Source organism: Ammospiza nelsoni, chromosome 3 (genome assembly GCF_027579445.1).
Source record: "Ammospiza nelsoni isolate bAmmNel1 chromosome 3, bAmmNel1.pri, whole genome shotgun sequence".
In the NCBI taxonomy this organism is placed as follows: domain Eukaryota; kingdom Metazoa; phylum Chordata; class Aves; order Passeriformes; family Passerellidae; genus Ammospiza; species Ammospiza nelsoni.
The window spans coordinates 56,988,626-57,014,776 of NC_080635.1; the positions used below are offsets into that span (position 1 = coordinate 56,988,626).

A 26,151-nucleotide genomic window follows, 5' to 3' on the forward strand; every position below is an offset into this window, starting at 1 on the left:
CCATTGAGGAAGGAGATGTGGGAGTGTGAATAGCAAAAAAAAGTGGTTTCCTGAGCCTATCATGTTCTTGCCAGGCATGCTCACACAAACAGGTGAGGCAATGTGCGCATGGTGTCAGAGGAGAGTCTGAGCCTATTTAACCTCAGCAGAGGCAAGATGAGTCTTGGCTGAGCCAAACTCAGACAGAAACCAGCAGGAAGGCACAGATGTGCTATGGACATCAACACAGCCCATGCACATGCACACTCTCAGATATGCTTCCTTCCTGAAGTTTCAGGAGTAGGGAAAGGAGTACACTACACCATGCTAAGGATCCACCTGTTTCCTAGTATTTATTGTGATTTTTAAAGCATTATCTATTTAGAATCACAGTGTATCAGGGCATTTCAAGCTAAAAAGTTTCCTGTGTTTCAGTTATCAAATAATACTGTTAGGAAACTTCATTTTAATTTAAAGAAATGTTTTCCAAGCTAAAAAACACCTAATGCTTTACACAGGAAATAAAAATTAATTTTGCTTGAAAGTGCCACAATGTTATTTTAACAGAAATGAAGTTCTACTTGTTCAAGAGGCATTTTACATAGCAGAAGCCTGGATTTACAAGACACTTGTTTAGCTTTAGGTTTTCAACAAAACTGTTGATTATTCAGCACTTCACTATCAAAACAGTCTCACTGATTTGGTGCAAAGACATCCACCATATGTAGCAATAATGCTAATTCACATGGAGAAGGGGGCTGAAAAATTAAACTCCTATTGCACAAGTAACTAAATCATTAGGGGATTTTATGCTGGATTGTTGCTCCAGCTGGTATCAGACTTATTTAGAAAAAAAAATCGTGAACTACCTGTTTGTGACTTATATACTTTGGTCAAATGTCTGCCAGCAGAAACCACAGATCTCAGATACTTTAAAAAAAGATTAATTTCACATCTGCTGTGATTTGGGAATGATACTCTCCAATTCAGTGTCCCCACCAAGACCCTCCAGGAATTCCTTCTCCCAGGAAGCAACTCCTTTTCCCCTGCCCCCATGATGTGAGGTTGTATAGAATAACCTCCTGGTCTGCCCCCTTTGTACTGCTGCAAAAATTAACCCTGTCCAGGCCAGGAGCAGCACACCATCTCTCACTTCTTGTTTTGTCTGAGAATTTTTTACAATGGCCTTAGGAATTTTCTGAACTGGTTGTTCATTCCCACTAGCAAACTCCAGTGCTGCACCCTTAGCTGTGCTGATGCAACCACTTGCAGGCCATCACCAGAAGAGTCTTAAGGAAAGGAGGATTAAAATTCTAATGGGGAGTGTTGATGCACCCATATCAACAACAACTTGATTTCACAGCACCTCTGCCACCTGGAGAGCTAGGGTGAGAAAGAGAGTTGTAAAATGTCCAGAGTGTCAAAAGCATAAAAGATTTATGTTCAGCAATAAAAGCTGTCCCTCTTCTCAGTTCCCCTATGTAAAGTTGTGACTGTTGCACAACTAAGTAGATTTAGGTGAAGATTAGGTGACAGATAGACAATAGACACTATAGATTTGGACAGAACCTGACTTTTATAGATATGCAACTACCTATCAGTACTACTGCTAAAGGAATTATGGCAGCTTCAGAGAATTCATTCCAAATTCAATTTCAGCTTCCTGAGAAAATGATGTCATAAAATACTTATGTAAATTTAAAATATTTATGTAAATTTACATTGAATATAAGAGGATGCTTCAGGGTGACACAATAGAAATATCTGCAGACAATTTATTAAGATTCTCTCAGAAACAACCAATCTTGCCACTCCTGCCAGAGAGAATGTTCACTTCTGAAATCTCACACATTTAGAGCTACCAAAGCCATATGCTGCTTTTCAGGCAAGCACAAACACACAGGCTTGCTGAGGCTGCCAAGCACCCACACCATAAATGAGATTATCTCCTAGGCTAAAGCACAACAAGTGCTAAAGCACAAACTGCTTTCACAAAAACAGCATCTATGTAGCTGTACATTTCATTACTTGATAGAGAATGATTAAACCATGAAATCAGCACTGATAAAGGTGAGAGCCTGTCATTCCCAGGACTGTTTTGATTATCTAAACCGAATCATACCAGTGTTATCATCCAGCCATACTGCCACTTCCAGTCCATCACACTTGCAACACACAATATTAGTGCCAAGTGGTGGTGCTTATTACAAAATCTTTCTTCCCTTACTATCGACAGCAATGTTTTCACTAAAACATAATTGAATAGTGCTTAATTTCTGCTAACCTTTTCTCACATTTCCTTCATCTCTTCCTTCACTTCTAACAGCTGACTTCAGATTATCTGTTTTTCATGTAGGGTTTGATAAGGATTTCCATGGACAGCAGACCAGCTACAACAGATCTTCCTTTCACCCTGGTATCCCCTGCTGCTCACAGTCACCCAAGTGCCAGTGCAACCAGGGCAGCAGTGCTGTTTGTGCAGCTGCACATACCAGAGACAGTCAGCCAGGCCAAAACATAGCCCAGGGAAAAAACCCTATTGCAACCCCATATCAGTTCACACATCCACCTTATCATAAAGGCAAAGCCCGTGTGAAGCAGGAAGAATTGCTCAAACTGTTCAAATCTGAGCACTGAAAGGTACCAGCAGAAAAAGCGAGCTGGGGCAGGGACACACACCTTGGCTGGGATTCTTGAAATCAGTCTCTCTGCCAAAAGTCAGTATGAAGTGAAACAAAGCATGCATATTACCAGGCATCTGGTCTGAGACTATGCTCAAGATCTCCATTTTGCATCCTAATTTGGACACCTGACTTTTTAAGCTCTTCCCCTACTGGAGAAAGGAGCTAATCTTTTTAACTCCACACAGCCAATCCCTGAGACTGCTGAAAACCACCCCTATTCCCTTCCTCCTTAATTTCTTCTGCTTTTAAACATCCTCCTGACTTCCTCACCAACAGAACACATCTCTGTAAAGTCAGAGACAACAGCAGTGAGTCCCTAGTCATACTACATCCCACTAGGTTGCAGGTAAGTCCCACTTCCAAGAGAAGCCCTGGTCTAGTTTAAATGGAGCACCATAAGTGAATACCCAACACTGAAGCACTGTCTGACAGGATCCCTTCACATTTATATAACATAAAACTACTTTATTCTCCAACAAAACTGTGATTCTGTTGAAAAAACATGCATTTAACCAGAGAATATACAAAAGCACTATTTACTTGTAACTTACACATTTAATATTTCAAGTACCTGAAACATTCACTTCAGCTTCAATGCCTATTTTTAATTATGACATCACCAGTTTAATTATAAGGTGAGAACCTCTGGGCTCACTGTTACTAAGCTGTTTGTGTTTTAGCAGAAATTCTTAATATAATTTGAAATGCAAGGCAGTGGCACTTTTTTTTTTAAACTTACACATTCACTGAAAGCAATAAAGAAGAATTGCTGGTTGGCTAAGTGAAACAGCATGCAGACATCACTCATTCCTCTTCTTGGGAAGGCTGCCAAATGAAAACATGATGGGAGTATGGCTGAAGGTGCTGTGTGGGGTGACAGAGTGCAGTGCTAAAACAATAGCTGACTCTGCACATTCAAACTCCTACTTCTAGCTTTTCCCTTGGATAACATAAAAACACATTTATTAAAGAATCTGTATATTCTGGTTCCAGAAGATCTGTGGCTGACAAAAGGATTTCCAAGTCTTTAGCACTCCTCTTCCTTTGCTGGCACAGGATGAGAGTTGGTTTTTTTAATTAGTGGAAAAGCATTTTCAGTCAAGCTAAACAGTTTGTGAATCAACACCTAAGCCTGTGGCCTTAGAGATTTATTTTCCATTTCCCCAACTTTGAAATGCCAGCTGTGCATAAGAAAATTGTTCTAAGCAAAGAATAGGGAAATAATGAAAACAATCATGAAAGTACAGGGCTGTCAAGAGCCTACATCCACAAATAAAGACATGGAGTGGCAGGAAGATAGCTTCCAACCCTAGAACACCCAATTCAGTGAAACAAGTGTCCAGACTCCACAGAAATCTCTTTGATGGGAGTGGGAGGAGTGGGTGGTACAGACCTATGGAATTCCTCTTTAATGTGGCTTCGTTGCTAGATGTCTTACTGGCACTAGAGGGGAGGGGGGAAATAGTTTAAAGCCCAGCATCCAGTGCAGGGCAGCACAGCCTGCATTTCAGGATGAGAAATGATTGCCATCAATTATTAGGAAAAGCTTCAGTAAGGACCATTTCATTTATTCCCACCCCAGCAGTACCTAAGGACTTTCCATTAGGGGCACACATGACTGAACTCTGTGCTGTACAGAGAACAACACAGAAGCTATTTGCTTCCTGGGCAAATGAGCAGAGGTCTGCTGGGCTGCTGTGACAGCAGATGCACAATGGATGGGTTTCATGGCTTAGCAACTCTGTGGTATTAGTAGAGGAAACAGAAAATACTCCTGTTTACAAACAATAAGAAACACTCTGCCTTGGGATATTCCCCTGGAGGTTGGTGTCCTCAAACACAGACCACATGAACCTTTCTGACTGTGCCTTCTTCTTTGAGCTGCTCCTCCTCTTGCAGTACATGCACCAAGGAGCCTTGTCCTCCACTGAGGGGCTCTTCCTCCTCCATCACTCACAGCTCATTCTTGCTTTGGAGATCATGGATGGAAGAGAAAATAATGCACAGAGAACAGCTGCTGGCAGTTTTCTCTGTTTTGATGCTACCCTTAGAGCCCTCTGAGTGACCCATTGTCTGTGACAGCTGAAGCAAAGACTGCAGGGAATGAGATAAGTGACAGCCCACACCACCTCACTACAGCAAAAGAGAGGCAGGGGCAAACAAAGCTCCAGACTCAGATGCTCCAGATTTGCCCAAACTATTATTATGCTCCCAGCAGGGAAAGAAAAACACCAGAGCTGAGGCTGCTCACTGCTTGAATGCCTCTCTGAGAAGTGCTGCTACTCAACCTTGCTCCCAAGCTGAGAAAGTTCTCCTTTGTTCTGCAGGCTGGCCAGGCAATGCACTGCACTCTGCCAAAATATTTGTGCAATCAACTTTCACTGTATAACCTGGAAATATTTTCATTTGTCATGATATTACCTAAAGGCATAGCACTGTCAAAAAAGGTTGTCATCTGACAAATTTGGAAGGCTGGAACAACCCCTTTTCTTCCCTCCCATTTGTGACCTTTAGAGTCTCCAATTTAGTTTTCCAGTGCAGCATATATCTGGTTATTTGAGGCTCTTCAATAATATTTGTCAGGTTACCATGTAATTTTTTGAAGGGGACGGTGCTAACTCACTGAGCAGCCAGATGTGCTGATCCTGCCTCGTGCCAAATGCCTGTCCTCCTTTCTTCCATCTCCCCAGCGCCCACTCCACTCCAGCTACTTGCAGGAAGGGGCAATGTATCCCTCAAAAACCTTCCTCAGACCTATGCTTCCCATCCCAGGCTGAGGAGGGCTGCTCGAAGGCGAGGGAGAGCTCACCACAGCAGAAGAGAGGAGGCAGGAGAGTGAAGGCAGGTCACTCAGCAGGCGTGCGTTAGTGAGGAACACAGCTTCCCCCTTCTCCTGATCAAGAGCAGGCGCTGGAGCCAGGGAAATTTGGGAATGGGATGCGTTTCCATCCTCTCCATTCCTCCCCCTGCTTATCTAAACTCACTTTTAATGGTTCAGTCAACTTTATTTTGAGTAATAGCTTTCTGTTGCAACTTAAAGACCCATACTTCAAGAAAACTGAGCCCAGAAGGGAAGTCAACAGTGATAAGAGGATTGATATTTTGATATTTTCCATATGTAGCAAGAATATATATTAAAATAAACCGCCACAGATGATTTCACAAAGAGTTCAGGAGGCCTTTTAAACAAACCCATCCTTCAAACACTGAAGAGAAACACTCTGCAAGAAACCAACTCAACGGTAACTTAATAGAGATTATTGTGCAGAGGGGGCAAAAATCTATACTAAAACCACACAATTGAAGTATTTACTTCAATTACTGCCAATAATATTTTAACCTATGTTATAAACTCTGAAGTCTATGATATGAAAACTCCTTGTTGCTCCTGAACCAATCCCCCTGACCTGTGCAATTCTTAATACTGTAAGCATTCCAGGGTACTCTGTTTCTGTCCTTTTCTTACACTTTTACAGTGGAGATGGTGCAGGATTTACTTGTCATAGGTCACGTATTGTATTTGATCCATGAAATGACTGCCACGCACAGGCACTCCCCAAACCATATATGAGGTATTCTACTCTCATTTGAAGCCCCCAAAAATATTTGTTCATCTCATACCAAATGTCAAACAAATCCTTGCTATAATCAAGACTAAAAAAATGTCAAACTACAAGTAGCAGCCTCCAGGAAAAAAATATTGCCTGCTTAGAGAAACAAATAAAGAGAACCCAAAAAGCCATCTAAAAGTGGGAGTATAGAAGGGTATGTCATGGAATGACACCCAAAGAAGTTTAAAGAGACCAAATTAGATGCTTCAAGGAATAAAATGAGCACAGTCTTCTAATTAGACTGGCTTGCTATGATACTGAACAGGAGCAGAGCCTGAATCCTGAACTCACACAACTGTGTTGTGTCCAATGTCTAAAACTGCTCATTTGGCACATGCTCAGGTTTCACTGGACAAGATGGTATAAAGGTATAAAGATACTTCAGAAAAAAACATCTGATTCTCAACTTTTAACTCCCAGCATTTGACAGATCTAGAAAATACTTTCTTCTAGTCTATACTTCTAGTCTTCTTTCTTCTCACACTATACATATTGTAAACATGTATTTGTAAACATCCTTCAAAGAAGCTTTTGTTTTCAAAGACATATTTGGAAATTACATAAAGCACTACAGAGATGAATGCATTTGGAAAAAAAATGAAACAAAGAGAGCCCACTTGACATGGGCTATCCTCTAAGTACATGTCTGACTGCACACTAATAAGAAAGTTTACTGCAAAGTTTGTTCAAACTAGAAAGAAAGGATATTAACCAGTTTTACATATAAGGGTTTGAAGCTTTTTTTTAAATACCCTGAGTGTTGCTTTCTAACAAAAGATCAGAATATTGAATGAACCTGTTATAGCTACAGTGGTCTGTGCTGTTGGAAATTTTTCTAATTATAGCTAGTTCTGGAAGCAAATTCTGATTAAGTTTTCCAATAGAAAAACAAGGTGCATAGACATGACAGGATTAAATGGAGATGTGGAGTAAAGGGAACAGTAGAGCAATCTCATGAAGACAGACAGGTATATGAATGAAGTGGTAATGGTTTTAAGCAGGGTATTTCCCCTCTTTGACCTTCCAAAAGGGAAAGAAAACAGAAAAAAACCCACAACCACAGTAAATCAGTAAATCCTGTGGAACTTGAGGCAATCAGGACTTAATATTATTCAAGTAACTGGACAAGTCTGACAATCAGATAAGGGATGGAACTATGTCCTTTCACTTACACCCCCTTTAGGCACAATGAGGGGGGAAATAATCTGTCTGAATCCTATTTAACTGCTTCCTATCTTCCTTAAATTTCTTAATTTTACCCCTTTGAACAGCAGAAACCACACCTCAAAACTGCTACAACAACCCAAAAAAAAAAAAAAAAAAAATCAGGGCAGGCTTATTTGGAAGAGGTGGCTTTCCTTCACTTCTCTGTGAGCCTAGTAACCAATTGACCTACATCCTGTAAAAGTGGCAGCATTTCTGTTTCACTCTCCTACTTCAGCTGCTTCAGTCCCCATCCTTTGCACACTAAGGATGAAACAGAAGCCTGAACTTTACACTTCACTGTTTTTGTTGGCCTGAATGTACTTTTTTACAGTATTTAAAAATCTTTATATGTTTTTATAAAATCCCTTCAATGTATTTTTGAGGCTTAGAGTACTTGTGTGAAGTTACAGGATACTAAGTTGATGTAAAGATGTGATTCATTCCCTTTGTGCTCATGCTGCTTCTGCAACACAGCACAAAACGACGTGTCTGGGAAAGACATTAAAGTGGAAATCAATCTGATTTTCTTAATAGGCAGAGTCCACCCCTACCAATCTTTTTTACTCACTTGTACCACCAGATTGTAAGCTACACAGTGGATAGTAACACCAGAGCTCTGGTATGAGCCTTGTCAAAGGTTAATGCACAATCCCTCTAACACAAGTGTCCAGTGAGGAAACTGTAATGCATATTTCTCAAAGAATTTTTTTCCCCATTTTATCACATAAGCCCCAGAAGATGACAGCCTCAGTTTTCAGATCATCTCAGTAGAGACAAACTTAGAAAGGTTTATACATTGTCCATTTTTCAGCTGTAAAACTGCTGCATGGGCAAAATGCCTTGAATACATGCTGCAGCAAAAATATTCAATCTTTTATTATTATGCATAAAATATTCCATCCAACACATTTCCATCTATTCTGTCAGGGCATGGGTTAATACTGATATGGGTTGGCTGGATTACTGACACTTTGTGAAACAGCAGGGGAGGTGGAAAGAAAAAACAAAATAGGTGCAACAGATACAGGGTGCATATCAAGGAGAAAAGAGAACTTAAGATGACCATAGGGCATATCTACCTCAGGCTGAACTTTTTTCTGGAGAGAAGAATCAAAACAGGAACTTCCAGCCATTTAAAAGAATGAAGCTAAGGTTCTGTTGTAAAAAAATAGTATTTGAACATTTTCTAAAGAAACTTAAGTAGCATGGGCACAGGATCTGAAACTTGACAAGGGCTTCCTTGGAGCCAGAGAAGTCTGTTTGGCTGCTCAGATTTAAACCCACCCACATTTGGATAGCCAGGAAGGCCCGGGGAAATCATTTGTATAACCTCCTTGGCAATATGTGCATCCAAATGTTCTGCCAGCACAGTGGTACCCCAGCACCTCCAGTGCTGCCAGGGGTCCAAGCTCCCCCGGACAGCTCACATCCAGCTCACAATGCTGGGATGTTACCTTGCAGACAACTGCAATAACCGTCTCTGAGGCATGGAAAAAGAGTCCCTAACTCTAAACAGACAGAGCATTGAAACTTGGACCACACTGTCCTTTGTTAGGTTATCTAAGGGCTAAGCAAATTAGCCCTGAAGCCCCAGCAAGGATCAGAGGAACAATGATAGGTGGAGGAACCCTTTGTAATGTAATCACTGGAAAAACCTAATCAGTGAAAATTAGAGCACCCTGAGCCTGTTTCCAATGACAATCCAAGGGGAGGATGAGACCATTGTCCTTGGTGTGAAATGCACCAAGACGGGTCAACAGGGAAATTCTTTGATGAAAAAACTTTGCAAATGAAAGGAAGTGATTGCCTACAGCAGCACAGGACTCTATGGGATGTATGAAAAAGCAGATTTTGGGACTGTGTGAACCTTATTATGGGATTTGCAAAGAGGATAGTGGGAATGTCTAAAGATTGTTAGTAGAAGGAGCAAAGATGGGAAAAGGGAGCAATCAAGGTGGATTGAAAAGGTGTAAGTGTGGAAAGAACATGAGAGAATAGAGGAAGAAGGGGTCAGTTCTGTATAAAGGTGTCTGGCCAGTAATCTGACTAACTGAGCTATGTGCTTGATGACCTCTCTATTAATATTAAATCTGGTTTCTGACTGCCTTTTGTGTGGGTGTGCTCTCTGCTCTGCACTATGAGGACAGAGAGTGCAAGGAAAGGGCTGTGCCCAGCAACTGCAGTCCTCAGGGGCTTGTGGACTCTGGTGCCATCAGCTGGAGCAGGACAGAAGACCTGGGGGCTGCTCCTACATAGACTGAGGGCCTGGGGCCAGCAGCAGCTGCACTGACCCGTGTATTGTGTGCACCATATTGCACTGGCAGACTCCAATCTGATCATTGGAGAGAAGGAACAGGACTGGGTCACCTGGGCTCTTTGTGTGCACCTGAGAGCTGGCTGTGCAGGTAAGGGCAGGTAAGGGCAGTGCCTCCTCTCTGTACTGACCTGGTTGGGCTGGGCAGATGTGTGGGATGTGCTACCTGTCACATCCTTCTCAGACAGACAGTGAGTGCTTCAGAAAGCCACAACCTGGTGCAATACCTGTGACTGTGGGACAGCAACTACATGACCTGTTATCTGACCAACAGGACAAATACTGTCACTGTGACATCTTCGGAGAAGTCTCCCAAATTAATCAGTGAGTGTTCCATCTGCATACATACATTTATGTTTAACTTGAAAGTATCAGATCAGTGTCATTCAATGCACTAAGTAACAATCATTACCAGTGAGTATCCTGCTCCCTGATTAGACAAGCCACAGATTGCTTGTTCTCTCCAGCTTTAAACCAAGGCAAGTTCCTTTCCAAGTATTTTGGATAACTTTATTTCAATGTTCTCAATGTTCTTCTTGTTTAAATTCAACTCTGATGCAGAATGCATTCATTAAAAAAAAAAAAAAAAAGAAAGAAAAGAAATCTTACCTCCAAGCTGTAGAGATATTTGAAACTGGTTTTTTGATTGGCTGCCTTTTCCACAGCTTGAGCTAATTTTACTGCTCCTTTACCACCAGCTGACCAGTGATGGCAGGGTACAGCATCAAATGCTCCAGACTCCTTTGCAATCTTACACACCAGATCAACCTCAGCTGGAGAGTCAGTTCTGCCAACCAAACAGTCCTCTCTCATTATTTTGTTTAATTAGTTCTCTGTTACAACCTTACAAACTTACCCTTATTTTACCATCAGCAGTGGTAAAGTAGATGTATATATAGAAATTGTGCCATATACATAATGCATTTATGTACAGCATATGTATTTACATGTTTCAAGAAAATTTTGTAATTGTTATAGCTAATTAATATGGAAGATTATCAGCTCTGTAATAGTATATACTTTTTTGGATGGTTTTAGAACATTAGGAACAAGCTAAAAACTTAAATATCGTTATATTCATGATGAAAAAAGGAAATTCTTTAATAGCTTCTTTGTTCATGCCAAATTGAATAATTTAAAAACCATGAAAAGTGAGGAATTTGAACAAGAGTAATGAAAGAACAGACTTACTTGAAGACGTTCAGAGCAACCACAACAGGAACTCCAAAGAGCTGAGTAATTTGAATCTGTTTCTGTAGATTACAGCAGCCATCAGCTACCAGCTGGAGGTTCTGTGCAATTAAATGAAAATTAATGGAAATGGTAAGATACATAAAGTCTTCTCCAGCCAAAGAAATTTCCATAAATTTAAGTGAACATAAACAATGATCAGCATTGTTTATGTTGCAGGCAAGTGAAATTCCTCCAGACAAAAGTATTCTGGCACTTATTAATTCTCATTCCAATTGATAAGCATCAGATATATTTAAGTAACTAAGCAGTGTCCAAAATTTGTGCATGAACCCATTGCTCTCTTCTGAGACACAGGAAGATGGTGCAGCTGATGAGTGGTTGCTTGTCATTATTGTGAAAGGGATTTTGCTGTTTGCAAAGTTTACAAACAGGCTGCAGTAGCAGGGTTGGGTTTGACATACAGATGTGTCAGGTGCAGAATTCATGTATGCACATCCATAGACTACCCCAAGCACATTGCTGGATTTCCTTATTTACTCTTTTACCTCACACTTTGTAGGCTTTGTCTCAGTTGTAACAAAACACATATCCTTAGCTTCACACAAGCAGAAGATCACAACTTGTCTGGAGTGAAGTGACGAAGAAAACAAACCAGCAGAATTCACTCTTTGTTTGAAGAGTGACATCCCACCCCAAATGTGAAGCATAAATATATAAACCTTGTTTTATAATTGTCAGGTTATACTATCATTAATTTCGGGGAGTGTCTTTGACCCCTACACCATGCTGCTCTTGTGCTTCTATAAATGCCTGCACATTGATCAGTCTGCAAACTTAATGGCCCTGGAAAAACTATTGAGAAAAGATTATTTTTCAGTTATTTCAGTTTGTTATTACAATCCATCACACAGTCACACACACCATACACCTGGGAGGGGTAACACAAAGGGGCTGAGGGAGGATGAGGTGGTTTTAGTTGTTGGCAATGCCCGTTAGAGATGTGCACTGAATGTCAGCTTTAGAGCAGGCTATTGTCAAACCTGAGGCTGCACACTGTCCAGCCAGAGCAAGGAGAAGTTCTGATTCTCTGTACACCATATTATTTTGTACCTTTAAACAAAACCCTCTTTAAAGTTTTATAACAGTTCCTCTTACCTCTTCTGTGTATTCTTTCTTCAAGGGGGCACCAGCAGTTACCTGGGATCAGGTAATAATAAACAAGCAAAGTCATCACAGATTGATACTTGTCATAACCCTAAAGGGTCTGAAGTGCAATTTTGCTGCCTTTCTGTACTGCCAGTTAACCCATACCAGTGCTCACAGCATCACAGCCTGACTGCAGCTTGTGTTTTATTCCCACACAAACATTAGCAACACCTCCTATTGTGTTTGGGTAGCAGGACACAGGTAGTGCCTCAGCAATTAGCTGCAAAAGACTACAAGGGGAGGCAGCTGGATCTCATTCTGCATGTTGTTACAGCACACCAGCAGTACAAAGACATTAGGCAGCAATTTCCAGCAGCTGAAGAAATAACAGCAACACAGAAGAACATCATCTTTGATGTTCTTTAATTACTGCCCATGGCAAGGAACTGCATGCAAGTAATTGGTTGGAAAGCACAAAGGTAGACATGCAAAGTGCATCACAGGGGTACTGGGACACTGTGCTGAGTCTCCAAGGAGCACATAACATCAGTCCCAGGCACCAGACTTACTTTTGTCTCTAGCATTAGTCCTTTTTATAGTTAACCTTCCAGTAAAAGTATCTGGTACTCTACATGCCTCAGTGATGAATGCATCACATTTGTAAACAAATGAAACCTTTAAACTTCTAAGGACACAAGTGAGACAGAAATAGAGACAGTTATTAAGACATATTTAAGTCCTATTTTTGCTAGATTGAGTGATAACACATGTGAAAATATACTTGCTTTGATAGAGATGGAGAAATGTAATTCAAAATAAAGAAAACATGCATCAGAAATGATACTAAAATGATAGAAAATTATATCATTACATCATCTGAAAGACTGAAAAGGGTAGCTCAGCTTTAACTCTTAGAGAAGATTAGCTGTAAGGGAAACCATGCCTTCTAAAATTTTGTGGCTGTGGAAACAGCTCTGGTATTTTCCCCCAGTGTGACTGTTTCCCTGGCAGCATCACTCTTCAGCGTGCTGCTGGGCAGATGAAAGTGCTCCTAGGAGTTAAGTGTCTCTCTGCTTGGCTAGCACAGTCTGATCTGACTGCACATTCGGGGAGCATTTCTACAAACAGTAATCTTTAAAATCTCTTTGCGGCTTAGACAGCAAAAAATTATACACTGGCGACTCTTGGTACACCCAGAAAACACTTGCAAAATTTCATCAGTTACCTCAGCATCCCCAAGGGAATTAATCTGAGCAACATAAAAGGACATAAGGAGTACCCATTACTGAAGTGAAAGAAATGTCAAAACCTTGACTAACAATGTTCTCTACTTCCACTCACATACTGCAACTCGAACTTGTCTCATTCCTCCTCGGCTGTCAAATTTCCCAGCCTGTGACAACTTCAGTGCACTTACAAATGCTGTTTCAAAAGGCAGGGAAAAGAGTATCTATCTCTTACTGCTTTTTTTTAATGCAATAACTTTGCCTTCCTCTGCAAGATATAGTACTTCTTCAGAGCTCTTTTGTCCCTCATCTTTCATTTGTGACTTAGTTTTAGAGACAGCATTAACTTTAGTGATAACATCTATACAATGAAGAATATCAGAAGGGTTATCTAAATACTGCCCCATAGACTACCCCAAATATTTCTTAAATCAAGGTATTTTACTTATTTCAAATATTAGCAACAATTTGATTTTTCCAAGAAAGGTGCAAAAACTTACATTTGGCCCACCTCCATGCATCTTCAAAGCCCTCACTGTAGCAACAAGTACAACCACACTGGGAACCAAGCCAGATGCTCTGCATTTGATGTTGAAGAATTTCTCCATCCCAATGTCAGCACCAAAGCCAGCTTCAGTTACTGTTAAACATTAAAAAAACAAAACAAGACCACACATTAAACATGCTTTTGGTTAAACACTGGGGGATATTTCTACTTCAGCATACACTGCGCTTAAATACACACCAGTACCCAGTTTTCAATGAACTTTTAAAAAGAGGTCTATTTACATTACTGAGTCTGGTTAAAAACCAATTCTCAACTCAGAAATAAATTTTCTTATTCTTATAGGTACAATATGCCATCAAAGGTAGTTCCATGGGGGGGAAAACCAAGCAATCTAAATTAGTTTGAATCAAAGTACTTAAAAAAATACATAGTCCTCTAAAATCACTGTTTTGGTGCAATTATGTGTAAAAATATTGCAAATTGTCAGATATAAGACTTTCCTATATTATTCCTCCTCCTTTGATTTCACTAAAGGTGTGCCTTCATCACCATTAATGGACCTGAATTCTCCTAGGTTTGCAGAACTTCTGGTGATCTCTTGCTTTTATTGAGAGGATGTTTAGTTATAAACACAAACCAGCAGTTACAGCCACATCTCAGTGTTGAATATGATGTTAAATAACTAATTTGATAATGGGATTTTGCACCAAAGAAGTCAGACATGAATGTAACATGACTCAAGAGAAAAATCTGTGCAGAATTAGGACACACCTGTCAAAGTATGTTTAGTGGACCTACAAATAAAGAGAAGATAATCTGTATTAAAGGACACTAGTCTCTTGAGCGTGAATTTGTTCTGATTTGTCAAATAGAAATTATTTTAATTGCTCCTTTTAAAATCCAAGTAATTTCTTTATATTAGACAAAGACAAGCACAAAGCAAATAAAAAAAAATTAGGGATTAGATCTCCTGTTGGCTGAAAATTTACTGATGCAACAATTTCCCACCAGAACACAATTAAGAGCTGGGCTCAGTGCACACTTCTTAAAGATGTGAAGGGACTTTCAGGCAGACAAGTCAGGGCAGGAAAACAGCTTGCTCCAGAGGCTTCTGGACCTGACTCCATGCAGGGCTGGTAATATGTTCTCATAGCCCAAATCAACTTGCAAAAACTTGTAAATTCCCTTCTCTTTCCCTCTTGACAGCAGTTTTGTCTCTCATACTGAGGAGGGGAAGGGACCACAAATGGTGACTGAACATTTCAAAATTGGCAACCTTCAGCAGGGTCAAAGAGGAGGACATACAGATCTGCTCTGTTGCTGTGGCAGAAAGCATCGCACTGTTGGCAGCCGATGCACTTTAGGAAGTCCCAGCATTTGTCCTAACCCCACTGGTCCTGTTCCACCTCTTCTTCAGTTTGCACAGGCTGAAACAATTGCCTGGATCTGCTCTAGGGAGGAAATGGCTGCTGGGGCTGCGAGAGGAAGCAAGTAGTAGCAAACAAGGGGGAGGGCCTGCTGGGGGGAGCAGGGACCTCTTGAAATAGTAACATGGCAAGTGTCATGATTAACGTTCTCCTCAATCACTGTAATAACTATATCATCTTTTTCTAAATAGCCCTGAGAAAAACAGACACACCAAACATGGGAAAAAAAAAAAAAAGATGTTTACACAAATGCAGTAATTCATAGGAGCAAAGCTAATGCCAGGATAAGTCCCATTAAAAGCAGAGCCAGGGATCACATTTCTGCTTTCCAGTAACCCTCATTCTTCTTCTCCAGTCTCTTATGTGGCATAGGGTGATTAATGGGAACCCTGAATTAGGAATATATAACCACGATCAATCTTTAATATAAACAACAGATAAACTACCAAGTGCTTGAGAGGGTGGGAAAATAATTTGTCTCTTACAGAGATTGCCAGCACATATACATAGCAGTCTCCTAACATTTCCAAACAAAGTTTCCAGGGAGTTAATCCATTGCATGCCAAGCCTTTTCAAGGGTCAGCTTCCCTCTGAGAAAGGGGGGACTGCAAGTCTGCCTTTCAGTGGGAGAAAAGCCGAGATGTCAGCCTTCCACAGCAACTGCTCGCACAGCAAGCCACCCTTTGGGCAGTCCAGGCAGCCAGGGCCGTGCACTTTCCATATTCTTTGCAATCTTCCCTTTGATACAGAGGATAAAATTCACTTTTGCATAAAGAACCCAAATACTGTGTCAGAGTTCACCAGAGTGAGTGCTACAACATGGAGACCGGGATTTTTTCATTGGAAGTGGAGGAAAGGGAGACAGACGCCAGTGCTTTCTCCAGAGTGCGGAAGGAAACAGGATGTAGTAGAAAAGCTGCCTGGATGAAAGTTGCAACTCCATTTTATTTCCTCCAAGGAATATTAAGAAGATAGAATAACATGCCAAGCTATTATATTTTAAAATCTGTGATGAAACACTTAATAGAATTACTTTCAGATTGTTTCCTGCTTTCAAATGAAAGCGTCAATGAAAAACACAGACTACGAATGGGAAGTTTCAAACTACTCTACACTTAATGATCATGAGATAAACCAGTTAATCACTTTAAATGTAACAACAGAAATTGAAAGTAGTACGTGGTGAGCTAATCACTTTACATGTAACAACAGAAAATTAAAGTACTACGCATGTCCATTTATTTTGACAATAATTTCTCATTCATAGTTTGTCATAGAAGAGAATTACAGGTGAAAAATAAATTTTGGGCAACAAACATCTACTTTAGTAGCTGTGGCCTGCTGTACTTCAGCTGAAGAAAAGTTTATGACACTAGCACTGCTACTGCCTATACATTTTTGCCCAGTTTCAGTTCCCCCTTCCCAGATGGCTGTTTATCCCATGCCCTGCCAAGCGACCATTTCCCAGCTCCATGAATCACAGCTACCCAGGCTGCTGACCTGAAACCAGGTAGGGGGTTTGCAATAGGTACCAGCATGGTGTTAATTGCTTGCTTTGATTTCCAGGCCACAAATACAGTTCCAATGCAGTTTTAATGAAAGTAAAAAGGTAAATGATTTGCCTTCAGCAAGCTCACAGAAAACACACAGGAATTTGCACTTCCAGGCTGAGAACACAACTCCGCGGCAAACATATACTAGATCAGTGTTATTACAGTCCCAGGCCTTGTTTTGCCTTCTGAATCCCCTCCTTGCACTGACCAGACTCAATGATGAGCTGGACAAGTGGTAAAGATTATCTTCTGGGTGCAACTTTCAGTCAATACAGTTCTCTAGACTCTCACTGTGTCGTCATATAAAGTGCAAAACTTAAAAGTGCAAACCTGTTGCTTGATTTTGTGCTTGAGTTTTAGAGCCTAAACATCATAAAGAACATTGGAATGAGAATTAAAAATTAAAATATCATGTATCAGCAGTGCTGTTAGGAACACAGGAACTGTGTTTGTGGCCTGGAAATCAAAGCGAATCAAAGTATCAGCACTACCATTGCATTACTGTTAAGAGTGGGCTATAGGTCAAACCTAGCAATTAATTTACATATATATCAGAATAAACTGCATCAAAATGGTCAAATAAGGTAAAATAATTTATTCTCATAAAATATCCACGAGTGTGACCAAAAGCAGCTCATTCTTACATATCTAGGTAACTGTGGATCTTAGGTCAAAAAGCCAGCAGGCAAAACACAACACACAATTGCTACAGGTCTTTCTAGAGATCATTTATGTGACATTCACTTCACCCACTCTTGCTACCAAAATCATCAGTAAACCATAGTTTTCTTTCAGAGCAATAACCCAAAAGATCAAAATTAGTTAAGTGGAAAATGGGGAAGGAGAAGCCCATAGGGGTGAAATTGGGCAATAGAGAGAAGTCTGTTGGGTGGTGCAAAGTCAGAACAAACTCTCTTCACTGGAGTCTTTAATTCTATTTCAGGGTTCAGGCAAATGAACAAATCCCTCTCACGGTTTTGTTTCTTGTTTATAATTATCACAACCTCCTTTATGTAATTACTGCCTTATCAAGGACATCTGGGAATCACCTACATGTGACATTAGCTTAAATAGACAGTGTCATGTGTTAAGCAGCTAATCAGACTTCACCATCATTCTTAATACAAAAGCTAATTTTTCTCCATCTAAAAATACATCTATCTTCATAAAGCTGCATAAAGTGGTTCCACATTATGCTTACATTGATATAGTGCTTAAAAGCCTTACAGAAAGTGATGTTTGGAATATTTTTCAAAAAGCTATTTCACCCACAATTGAACTTGATGCTTATTGAGGGTAATTTCTAGTGAAAGTATCTTTTCCCTAGTCAGCCCTTTGTATCAACAAATCAACGTCAAAATAAAGCATTTGTACCATAAAGGGCCAAGTCAGATGCACACACATGAGGCAAAGTTGAGGACGAGTTGTGAGCCTGGATTCCTGAACAATGTAAAAGGAAATGGAAACTCTGAGCTGCAAGTTGCCATTTACTCCCCGCATGTAAACATATCTGTTCTTGTGCAGCTGTCTGCTGGTAAACTCAGGAAAGGAAGAGCTCAAAGTCACAGAAGCACATGAACTGTGAACCTGGAGCAGGAGATATGCTAGCTATAAAGTAACTGATATGTTCTTTTTTAAGTGAAAAATATCAAGGTGTGCTATCGCCAAAATAAACCAGGATGATCAGTGATTTCTCTAACAGGATATTGTATTTTTGTTAGTAGAGCTAGGGATGAATAACCAGATGTTTGCCCATTCTGACTCTAGAAATTATTTGATGTGAACTTCCATTATTATGACTGATTTTGGAATGTAACAAATACTTTCTTCTCCCCCTCCCCACCCCCCCCAACAGAGGGAGTTTTCCTGTTCATTTTTCTTTCCGCACATTCTCAGATGCCATGGAACACAGGAACTCACTGCTACCACTGCTGAACACAAAGTCCAGCACAAAACTACACATGAATATGCCAAGCCTGAACATTTTCCATGCCATGAAGAAAATATTTTGCACTGCTTGTTAAAATTTTATGTTGTTGTTGTGAAGTCTAGAAGAAAAGGTAATAGGAAAAATATTTACCCCTAAGTTTAACAGACCATAAGCTAATTGGATGTAATCTGTACTTTCCATCTTTTGCTAAAGAAAGATGCCAGGGCAGTATTTGCCCTGCTGACATCAGGGCACTGGAGGTTTCTGATTGTTGACACCCAATCCATGCTTTTGACTGAACCAGCAGATATGGCAATTCATTCTGCCTTCCTTCAAAGGACACTTATTATCTCCTTTGGCTGAGCCTCAGGCCTCGGCTAACAGTCACTGCCTGCTGGCAGCAAGGGCTGCACAGGAAACTTGGCTCCCAGGAATACACTTAATTTAAGTGCTGGTTCCCTTGGGACTCCATAACAAGTTGTTTCAATCTTTTCCTCAGAAACATTTATTTTTCCATAAGAAAGTAATTTTACCATTGAAATGCAGAGCAGCTTTAAATAAGAAACTAAAGGTTACCTCATAACCTCTCACAGTTACTCACTTTTAATATCATTTGCTGTTAACTTTCCAAGAGCATCCTATACATTAAACAAAAGAATATTCACAATGATTCATACAGATCATTCCCAGACTATATACAAAAAAGAAGTACAGAAAATTCATTTATTTACTCCAAGCCAGACAGGTGAAGAAAACTTTTACATCTCAATCCTCTGACAATTAAGGATACAATTCCTTTTTGTGGGTGTTAAAGGCCTGTTTATGTATGTATGCTGCAGATGTTGGACTTTAAATTCAGGGTGGGAATCAAACTGAAAACTCCAGGAGCTGGCAGGAGTAGCACTGTGTGACAGAAAGCATGCTCTGCACATCTCCACAGCTCTGCTTGCCTCCCTGTCTTGAAAATATGCAGAAGTGCAACTGCAGTCATTCCTGCCTCCAAACCACCAATTTAGGGCATGGTTTTACACCGTGGCTGAACCAAATGAGCACCTTGACTTGCTGAAAGGGTAATTCTTGCTCATTCTTAAGTCTTCTGCCTTTTTCTCCTGCTCTGTCCCTGCTGCTCAAACTTTTTGGCATCCATTTAATTGGAAGGTGAACTGTTGCAAATTTGCTAAACAGAAAGCAAAAACATACAAAAACACACACACACACACACAAAGTTGCCAGTTTTTCCACTGGGCTATATTTGAATTAGTTGAAGTAAGACCAGACAAATATCTGAACATGTTCAAACAAGCAGCAGAATCAAGGGAAGGAAGGAAGATACATTTCAGCAGTGGAAAACTTAATTCTTCCCTAGCCACCTTGTCAAACCATATTCCGATACTTTGAATGTAAATTTGACATTTTCTTGCAGCTCACTATAGTAATGAGCTCATTATTTAAATTTATTACTAGAGATTAAAAACAGAAGATGTCTTACAAGTCACAAATGATTCAGTCTAATAGAAACTAAGTGAGCTGAATGTGGCTTCATGAGCTACACATTTCTTTGAATCGCTCTGCTAAACCTGCTAGGTTTTACAGTCACTTTCTCTTAATTTCTGTGTCCTATAGCCATGAAAAGATATGTAACTCTTAGGCTAAGTGTCATGAACTGCAATGCATAGTTGAACACACTAACCAAATATACACAGTCCCCCTCCTCTTCTGTAACCTCCTTCTGTTACAACATTAACCAGAAAAATTCAAACAAAAGAACTGGGAATTTCAGGTTCCATCCTTTCACCATTCATAGCACGTTTTCTTTGAGGTAACAGAGTAACATTTGCTCATAAGACAGATGACCACGTTTGGAGCACAATTAATGGCACAGGAATAAGGCAATTACATTACATACTTTAAAGATCACCATGGTCTTTGGCAAAAGAATTATTAGTCTTCTGGTAATTACAAAATTAAAACCTCACCACCTCTCTATTTAGAGTTGTGTGGAAGGAATAATTAACAGCAGCACTGATGACTCTTCATTTAAGGCCATTCTTTTACAATTCTGCAAGGAGTACATTAACTTATGGTACACACAGTGTTTCCCTAAGGGCTTAAAATAAATTTCATCACACTTAAACCATGTTACTCAATACATATCTCACTACCAGACTTTCATTTACTTCCACTTTTAAAAGATCCAGCTGGCTGAAGCACCTTTCATCAGAGTGAAATTGCTTTCTGTTGAGCTCTCAGGTTTTGGGTCCTTCTACACTCTCCTTAAAAAAGCTACTGAAAATGGACTTGCAACATGCTTTGAGAATTCATGTTACAAGCATCTGGAAAACACTAACTTCAAGGGGCAGGCAGAGAGCCTGAAAATTTCTTTGCTTGAAAAGTTCTAAACATTTCATCAAATGGTCATGAAGCAAAGCATGCTTTAGCACCAATATTGTAGTGGGTTGGTTTTTTTTTTAAAGAAAATACGGGATGCAAAGAATACGGGTTTGCCTCTTCCTGAGGCAAACCACCATTTCAGCACATGCCCTGGAAGAAGACATACTTTCTGAAGGGCAGCAGAAACACAACCGGGCAATGAGTGATGATACAGGTCGTGATGAGGAACACAGAATTTTTGCAGCCAAACAAGCAGCCACCAGAACCTCTCAAAACTCTGAGACAAAATCCATTTAGGCAGCATCTCCCACCGCATGATGGGCTGTGGGTGCCAGGAAATCCCTCTGCCAGCCGCCCTCATCACAGAACAAAAGCATCTGTGCGCAGACAGCGCAGGAGCGGCGGCAGCAGCGAGTGCCACACAACAAAGGGCCGCTGAATCGCGATGATCAATGCTGCTGTCACTGGCGCAGTCACCCGGGGCACGGCAGGCACAGAGTCATCCATCACTGCCCTGAGAGCCCACACCGCAGTGCACACAGCCACTCGCCCCGGGCAGGACCCCCCGATTGGGCACACTTGGAGAAGCATTCTGCACTCCGCCCTTACACAATCTGGGGAGCACTTATCACACACTATGATAATCATTTTGCCTGTCTTTTCTGTGTACCCATGTAGTGCATCCTTCTCCCAGAAGGACAAACAGGTTCTGGTGTTATTTCATCCCACTTAAATCTTTACTAGGAGACAGAATGCCTTCCTCACATGATTGGCCTAGGAGAGGACACCAACAACACTCTTGACAGCACAACTACATCTTTTAGAAATTCATGGGAAAGGGCATTTCCTGTTATGCATCCCCAGGAAGAAGAGTATTATTCCCCTGCATGAGCAGTTTGTCTTGATGTAAAAATGGCCTAGTGAAACATCTGACACAGAGGCTGTAAATTACTCTACAAGACCACCCCAAGACCTTTGCTGGAGAGTGGAAATTATTCTACAAAGAGTACAATATGTGTGTGTTAAGCACATACAAACTTTAAGATATCAATAAACTGAAAGATGTTTCATAGAAACAGAGAACACCAGGTACTGTTAGTAGTATTTTAGGAGACAGGAAATAATGCCTAGTGGTGAGAACGTGCAGCATAAGCCACAGGAGAGCAGAAGAGGGTAAAAGAAGCAAGCAGGTAAACCTCATGGTGCTGCACAGACTTCATGCAATAGCCACATACAGGGAGAAATGTAGCAGAAGCAACTTCAGAAATCATGAAAGCTCTCCAATACTTTTTGCAGGTAGGCGTTAGTTTGGTTGCAATCACCTGCATTTTAAAAATAATATATACAAAACTGGTATTTGAACCTCTACTCAAAGAGTAAGATTGATGATCTGTGTCAAACTTATTAATTTATATTTGCTGTTTTCCCTATAATTTTTGGATAAGGAAAAAAACCTCAACTGGTTCAAACTGCTGTTGAAAATAATTGTGTCTGCTAAATTATATGATGCCATGTGTAATTTATCTTACAGAAAGAATTACAAGCTGAGGAGAGAGACAGTACTAAGGTCACACACTAACAAATCCCATCTTCCTACATTGAATTCCCAATTAAAAAAATGCAGTCAAAATCAAAATCAAACCAAACCATAATTCTGCTGGTTTACATGACAAATCCTTGCAACCGCTCACAGCTAAATCAATTCTTTAATGCCTATGGTGAATTTATCCACTTAACCACAATCCATGTAATCAGGGCAACAGAATTGCCATTGCAAACTACCCATTACCATTTCTGAAATATTTCTACATTATTAGTTGTGCCTCCTTACTACAGATTATAAATTATTAATTTTTTTTTTCAATTCCTCTTCATAATTGCCCATCATCTTGTCATCTTAGCTACTCTATCATCCTTTAGCCCTCCCCCACATTTTTGTGCTTTCTTGCTCCTGGTGCAGTGAAGACCCCCAAAACGTACACTGAATTCCTAATGGGCTTCTGGGCAGGCTAAACCTGCAACCCTTGATTTATGAAGCTGTTACTCAGTCCCTTGGGAGCTCTGTTTGAGATGCTGTAGATGGAGGCAGCACAAAGATACCGTGTCCTCATGCATGCAAAATATCTGCTTGTCCCTGAAGCTTCATTCCCACTCAGGGCTCGCAGCCAGTGCCAAGCTGAAAATATTTTAGAAGCATGTCCCTTATTCCTGCAGGTAGCAAAGCTGAAGAGCTTGAGACTGTCAGCTTCAATAAAGCTGTCAGCATAGAAAGCCAGCAATAAAGGGGCCAAAAAATAGGCCCACCATGTAAAAGACAGGTAGGCCACCCAAAATTTAAAAAAGGCTGTAACCTACATTTTCTCTTATTGTAGCAATCTAACCTGTTTCCTCAATCAAATCAAATTAATTAAACAGCAGCTTTATAAAACTGCAAAAATTAAATTACAAGGTCAGAGCATTAAACTGACCCTGAGATACCATTCTGGATATTAATCTTTTCTTTTAATGTATTATTTTATAGAACCAGACAGCAGCATTTGAACACTTTCAAATATTGTCAGCAGCCGACCTTCAAAAGCACCTTGGCTCTTTGCCAAAACACCACTCTTCCCATCAACAAATCATACTGGCCATACATAACCTAGCATTATTTGCAATCTCATTAACATGTTTAAAAATGGTTTAGAAACAAATTTACATCCCTAGACATGAATTCTTGAACTTTTCTTTAAAGCTAATCCAATTAGATGATAAAATCAGATATGTAAACAAACATACTTTCTGTTCTCAAAGAGAAATAACTATTTTTTTGTAATTATTTTCTGTTAAAATACCCAGCATACAATAAAACATACAGCTTCTTGCCTGAAAACTAAAAAATCCCAACAAAACAGCAATTTAAAGTTAGTATATTTTCAGAGAAATCACAGTGTTTTTCTTTTACATTGTATTACCATAGGGTACTTCATTTCTAAGGAAAAAACAAAACATCTGTAAATAGAAATATTTGGAGCCTTTAGCATCTGCACTTTTCTTCCAGGAACATCTAAAGACATAATCTTAACCTTTTCCCCAAACCACATTATTTTAATTGGGCTCACAGAGAGGGCAGCACAGGATGAAAAGAAAACATATCAGAGTTCTGATCCTGAATAAGAAAACGTAGCTTTAAATAATGGTTTTTGAAACCCCTGTTAACAGAGGTCTCAGTGGGCCTGAGCTTATTGAATACTAGAGGAAAACAGAAAATCAACTCTGCAAAATGCAAATTTGTGCTAGATGCTATGAAAACTTTGCCTACTTTAATTACTGTAATCAGAAATGGAAATACATATATTTATGTCCTTTTCACATTCCATGTTTGTATTGACTTCTCTGGAGCCTTGATGAACTAAGTCACCCGTTCCAAAAGTAAATATGCAAAATAAATAAACAAACATTGCCCCTTCAATACGTGTACATTATTAACAACTTTAATTACAAAAGCTCTCAGAAAACAAAACACTTCTGCCTGCAGATTCAGAATGAGTCAGAAAATAAAAAGTAAACACTGGTTTCTCCAACATGAAGTAAATATCTGAAGAAAACTAATTCTTACACAAGTTGTGCATAAAAAGAACACTAGGTTTCAGGATCAAAAGGTCAGTAAACCAACCAAACAAAAATCTAATAAAGAGCTAGCATTTTCAACTGATATTAAAAATAAACCATCCACTAAAATTAAAATTCAGCCTTTGAAATGGGACTTGAACTCTTTATGCATACTCTGCCCTGCTGACCCTTGCTAAAGGGTGTAAGTCAATATGAAATACTCACAAATGGAGAGAGGATGATGGATTTTCTGCCAAATAACCCTAAGCAAAAGTAACGCTGTTAGCTGGGGAGCCTGCTTTTATTTCCTTTGCCAAGTGATGAATTAAGAGAACTTCCTAGCATACATGATGTTTTACTGCTTGCAATTTTTTTAAACCCTGGTTCTTTTCTTCTTATAAATAAAAACAACACAACCAGCCGGCAACAAGAGAACAAAAGGAACTGCTTCTTATGTGTTGGGAGTTTTAAAACTAGGTAAGATTGTTAACTTGGGGAGGGAAGGGAAAATCAACAGAAGTTGCTATGTCATCACTTTCTACTCACTAGAATGGTATTTTATTTATCAGGAACTGGGCAGTGCCTCTACTTTCTGAATGAATGACAGATCCTTCCCATCTATTTTTACCTCTGCGTAACTATCCTGAGACTGAGAATAATGGATAGCCCTTAACAGTTGTACACTCCATTTAGTTTATGAATATCACTGCCAGAGGAAAGAGTTGTGTTAATCTCTAACATGTTGCAGAAGAGGTCAGCATAAAGGACATTAAAATACCATGTCAGCTTGTAAGAAAATTCCTGATGCATGTTTAAGTACTGGCAGCTGCCCTGGCTCTACAAAAGCCTGTTACCTTAAAGTTCCTGTTACAGCAGTGCTTGTCACCTCCCCTTTTACTATGGAGAGACAGTTTTTGCCCCCAAGAAAGTTCATAAACTGGAAGAACACATGGAGAAGAATGGGATTACATGTGCAGCCACAGAGGCTGAAATTACTTGCTTAAGGCCAGAAAGCCAGTGAAGGATGGAGGTGGGAATAAGATGTATGGCTCCTGTCAGGCACTGCAGTGCCACAGACCAGGAGGTCTCCAGCAGAGACTGTGCTGCTGGTGGCAGGTGATGGACTCGGCAGCCTTGTCTCCTTGTCTTTCACTGGGCCAGAAAGAGGAGACAGGACAGGATTCCTCATGGCATCAGCTCCTCAGGAGCCAGCCAGAAGAAACACTCACATGGCCCTTCCCGCCTCCCCATCATCACAGCAGCACATTGCCCAGGTGTACAATCCCATCCCCAACACTATCTCACTCTGCTCTGAAAAACCATACGAAGGGAAGAAAACATGGAATTCTCAAATAAGCTACACACATCCAGTTCTCTGCTTGTTTGTGACC

General features: G+C 40.1%; 1 protein-coding gene across 1 annotated transcript in view; it reads right to left on the reverse strand.

The window, feature by feature from the left end:
- Window positions 1-26,151, reverse strand: part of MTHFD1L (methylenetetrahydrofolate dehydrogenase (NADP+ dependent) 1 like) — a 144,716-nt gene that overhangs the window by 52,511 nt on the left and 66,054 nt on the right. Inside the window, exons 20-23 of the mRNA XM_059469561.1 lie at window positions 13,861-14,000; window positions 12,144-12,185; window positions 10,986-11,086; window positions 10,404-10,581 (exon numbers count right to left, since the gene is read on the reverse strand). Coding sequence (XP_059325544.1) covers window positions 10,404-10,581; window positions 10,986-11,086; window positions 12,144-12,185; window positions 13,861-14,000 — 461 coding nt within the window. The remainder of the gene's footprint in view (window positions 1-10,403; window positions 10,582-10,985; window positions 11,087-12,143; window positions 12,186-13,860; window positions 14,001-26,151) is intronic.